General features: G+C 44.3%; 1 protein-coding gene across 1 annotated transcript; it reads left to right on the top strand.

The window, feature by feature from the left end:
• The first annotated feature begins 405 nt into the window (after nt 1-405).
• On the top strand, nt 406-2,574 carry Tceal8 (transcription elongation factor A like 8). The gene is made up of 3 exons (XM_028858240.1): nt 406-509; nt 950-1,019; nt 1,613-2,574. The coding sequence occupies exon 3, from the start codon at nt 1,644-1,646 to the stop codon at nt 1,995-1,997; it is 354 nt and encodes a 117-aa protein (XP_028714073.1). The 5' UTR covers nt 406-509; nt 950-1,019; nt 1,613-1,643; the 3' UTR covers nt 1,998-2,574.
• The last annotated feature ends 2,268 nt before the right edge of the window (nt 2,575-4,842 follow it).

The following is a 4,842-nucleotide window of genomic DNA, read 5'->3' as shown; positions in this document are numbered from 1 at the left end:
ACATTCCTACCCTTAGAAACTAAACATTCCTGCCCTATCCAGCCTCCCCTACCCCCACGAGCGCGCATCTACAACCTTCCCCCATTTTAAAGAGGAATAAGATTCCCAGAGAAATGGTGGACTGTAGGATTTGGGGGTGGGGAGGGGAAGTATAGGGAGCAAGGGAGAGAAAGCGATGATTTCCCAAATTAGGAGAATTGGTCGACGTACCCTAAAAGACTGATCTTTCCTGTGTAATCTGAGTAAGGTGAATAGATACTACTTGGTGACGATATCAGTTTTATTGTCTCCAATTGGCAAATAAGAAAAAAGATTGACAGTATCGAGTGAAGGGAATGTAGGGGGCGGGCTGCAATGGTAATGGGAGGGGTAACCAAGGGCTGGAGCTCATTGATGACGCGACCCTCACGTGACCAGCAGTCGACGTGTGCAGAAGTCCTTATAGTCCAGGCCCAGTTCCTCAGTAGCAGCTCAGTCCTGCTAGAGAAGAGTAGCCCGGCTCCTTCCAGGTACTTTAATAGTGGGCGCTGGCTCGGAGACCATAGGGTGGAGGGGGCAGAGATCAGAAAGCACGCTTATCCCGCACTATTTCCCTTATCCTAGTGTTCTGCTAAACTATTTTGTGCGAGAGGTTTGGGGCTGCTTGGTGAGGGATGGGGCAGATTGGGAGGGAGGGAGCTAACGAGTCCGGTAAAGAGAAAGAAAAGAGAGGGGGGAAGGCAAAATACGAGACAGAAGGAGAAAAGAAACAATAACAATGTGGGAAAAACTTGTCTCATTCTTTGCTCTCTTGCTGGGAAACGGAGGGTACAGATGAAGGCGGGGCTGCCACAAAAGGAGGGAGAAGAGGGGGGGCTGGAAAAACTTTGCTATCAAGGCTTATATTCGTAAAAGAGACCTTTTGATCCAGGCACTGGCTTGCTCACCAAGCACTCCTGTCTTTCTTCAGGACTCTTTATCTTTTGGGCGCGACATAAATCGAGGTGCAAGAAGAGAGGAAAATCTTCAGATACCTACAGGTCAGTGCAAGGGTGCGATTGCTTCAGGTCCCTTTGGGTGGGGGTAGAAGTGTGGAAGACACCAAAGCACATCCCAGGGGCGCCACAGCGGCTTCCCATCCGGATTAAGCACAGAAGGCCCGTGCAGATCCTACTGCGGAAATGGGGTGAAAGAATAAAGAGGAGAGGCTAAAGATATTTAAAAGAGAGAAGAGGAGGCCGCTGAAGGGACAGACGCTGGTGAGAGGCTGAGGATGGGCTGACTTGGAAAAGCCCGAAAGGGCGGGAGTGTTAGAGCCATGTGGTGAAGGAAGGGTTAATTGCTTCCACGCCGCTCCCATTTCAGTGCTTGGAGAGGTTTGTTGCAGGGCCTGCTGGGAAAATGGTGGGCTGGAGCCGGGACAGGAGAAGATGGAGTTGGAGAGCAGGGAGAAGGGGGAGGGAAGGGAGGTGGAGGAAGGGGTGGAGTCAGGAGCTCAGAGCCTGACTTGTCTAGTTAGAAAACTTTTTGGCAATTAGAGACCTGAATCAGAAAAGTCAGTCGCTATGGGAACACACGAGCTTGTCCATTTGCCTGGCACCTAATCTGTTTTGTTTCCTTGTTTTTTTTCTAGGATTAATTTATTCAAAAAAGAAACACTCAACATGCAAAAGTCTTGTGACGAGAACGAAGGAACAGCCCAGAACACACCAAAGGCAGATGAAGGCCATCCTTCAGAAGATCCACCACAGCAGGCAGGAGAAAACCCTGAGGCTTCTGGAGAAAGTGGGGGGGAGGAAGCAGATGGGAGCCTTAGAGGAGAGCCTGCTCAACCCAGCCTGGAGCCTAAAGAGGACACTCCCACAAGGCATCTGAACCCTGAAGAAGTGATAAGAGGAGTAGATGAGTTGGAAAGGCTTAGGGAAGAGATAAGAAGAGTAAGAAACAAGTTTGTGATGATGCACTGGAAGCAAAGACATTCCCGAAGCCGTCCTTACCCTGTGTGCTTCAGGCCTTGAAAGCTTTTCTTTCTGAGATTGAAATCTGGCTGCTGCTTTCTTTCTCTTAGCATTTTCTGATGTATCTTTGAACTTCATTTTACTTTTAATTACCTATCTGGTATTTTCTTTTAGATAGTTTCGTTGTTACCAGCATCTCATTGGATTTTGGATTTTGACCCATTTTCCACGTTTATTTTTCAGTTGGAAAGTGTCACACTTGTGCATGGAAATGTGTTCATTCCATATTATACAATTAAAAAGCAGCATATTTAGTATCAGCTCACATATATAGGAAAATTCCTAATTATGTGTGTACATGTATAATTATACGTATCAAAAAACTTAACAGTGCTTATTTTTGTGTGGTGTGTTTTAATTTTGCCTTTTGCTTCTGTGTATTTTTTAATGAATATGTGTCTCACAAAGAACTGCAGATTTTTTAATAAGTGGGAGTTAATTAAAATTAATTTGTAACCAGCTTGTAGAGGCAATAAAGGCACTAGACTTGATGAAGAACTATTAAAAAGAAATGTAAACCTGGAATTACCTCTGGATTTCTTAGCCAGAGGAATAAAACTGGCAATCATTATAGATACATGTGCTTAAGACTTGGTCTTTTCATGGGGAAAATACTTGCCTCACAGAGATCTGTGTGGAACATTGGTGTGCCATATTTGAGGAAGTGTGTGGCATCACTCAACCTGTGCTTAGATGTAAGACCGGTAAGCAGAGGTGGGGGGCTTCCATGCCAATCTTCTGTTGAGTCGCAGGCCCTTTCCTGGGACCTCAGCCTGCCAACTAGGGCTACTTATGCTGGATCCTATGCTCTCTGCTGGCCCCCACAACTGGGGGCGCTGATTATCAAGACCCCACTGGGTTTCCTGGAATTCCCCAGTTGAAGTGCCACCCCCACCCCCAAGTGCTCAAATATAGCTGGTGCCACTATAATTGGCTTTTTTGTTTGGGTTGAAGCAGGGTCTTATTCTGAAGCCCAGGCTAGCCTGGAATTCATGGTAGTCCTTCCTCAGCTCCTGAAGTGCTGAGGTTATAAGTTTGAGCCACCGCTCCGTTTTCCCAAAGTTTTAAGCTTCTGTTCTATAGTGGTATAGCATAAATATTGAGCAGTGGCTGGTGAGAATGCCTAACTGCTCTTGCAGAGGACTCAGATTCAATTTCTAACACTCACACGGTGGCTCATAACTCCTTGTAACTCTAGTTACAAGGAGATCTGATACCCTTTTCTGGTGTCCACATGGACACAGTGCACATGTGCTCATGCAGGGTCATATACATACACACACATTTTTTAAAAAGTTGTTAAGGGGCTGGGGATTTAGCTCAGTGGTAGAGTGCTTGCCTAGCAAGCGCAAGGTCCTGGGTTCACTCCTCAGTTCCGGTGGGGTGGGGGAGGGAAGGCGTTAAAAAACTGACCTGGTTTATGAGGATGTCTTGCAGAGTCTTTAGCAAAAGCAATCCCTTTTGTTTTTAAATGTGGGGCATTTTTCTTGGTATTAGTTCCAACCTGATATAATAAACCTATTTGAGAGTAGACCAAGGTACCTGATTAAATAAAAAATTTGGAAGAACTGCTGGGTATTTTTGGTGGTTTGCTTTTGTTTTTGTTTTGTTTTTTGAGACAGTATCTTATGTATCCCAGCCTTCCCACCGACTTGATTTGTAGCTTAATATGACCTTAAGCTTCTGATCCTCTGGTCTCCACTTCCCAAGTGCACGGACCGCAGGTGATTACCACTGCTTTCAGTTTATATGATGCTGGGGACCAATTCAAGTACTTATACATAGTAGGTAAGCACTCTGACAACCAAATTCCGTACTCAGTTCCCAGAACAGCTGCGTCTAACAAAAAAAAAAAAAAAAAAAAAAAAAAAAAAAGATTGTGTCCTTGCATTGTAAGAAAAATCTATCTGAAGGATACTGGCAGGCCCCATTGGTTCAGGAGACCCTCAGTGAACATGTGAGAATTGTTCAAGGTTGTTTTCCATCTCGTTTTTTTAAAAGATTTATTTCTTATGTATACAACATCTTGCCTGTATGTATGCCTGCAGGCCAGAAGAGGGCACCAGATTATAGATGGTTGTGAGCCATCATGCAGTTGCTGGGAATTGAACTCAGGACCTCTGGAAGAGCAGCCAGTGTTCTTAACCTCTGAGCCATCTCTGTAGCCCTCCATCTCATTTCTTGAAAGATAAATATGATTGATAAAGCAAAGTGTATCTAAAAATCATAACCAGGCCCCGTCTACCTACCCCTTGCTGAAATATGAAAACATTCAAAAAATTAAAAAAATTCTTAACATTCTCAGTGCTTTAAGAACCCTCTGTGGCCTGTGTCCAATGTCAGTATTTTTTTCTTTAAAATTAAAAACTACATTTATTTATTAGTGTGTGAGTGTGTGAAGGTCAGAGGACAACTCGAAGGGGTCAGTTCTCTCCTTCCATGTACATTCTGGAATAGCACTTAGTCTGTATAGCAAGCACATTTTACTTCTCTGAAGTTATAGTAAGTAATTGTGGAGAGAAGAGAGGAGAGAGAGAGAGGACTGTTGTCCCAATGCTTTATGAAAGTATTATTTTCTCCATCAGAGTCATTTGTGAAGTGTCTTGAGGATGCTGATTTCCAGGGCTCACATATAATCCACTTGATTCAAACTCTGAAGATGGGCTGAAAATACAACAGAGTTAACAAACAGCCCCAGGTGAGTACCATATATACTGAAGCATGAGGATCACTGCTATGTGCAGTGTGCTCCAAACATAAGTGAAGACCGTAAGATAAGTAGAATAAAACATTAGTGAGTGCTGAGGCTGCAGAGATGGCTCAGCAGTTAAGGGCATCAGCTACT

Source organism: Peromyscus leucopus, chromosome X (assembly GCF_004664715.2).
Source record: "Peromyscus leucopus breed LL Stock chromosome X, UCI_PerLeu_2.1, whole genome shotgun sequence".
In the NCBI taxonomy this organism is placed as follows: Eukaryota; Metazoa; Chordata; class Mammalia; order Rodentia; family Cricetidae; genus Peromyscus; species Peromyscus leucopus.
Note: the sequence above shows the minus strand (reverse complement) of the source record. Positions and strands in the feature narration are given on the sequence as shown.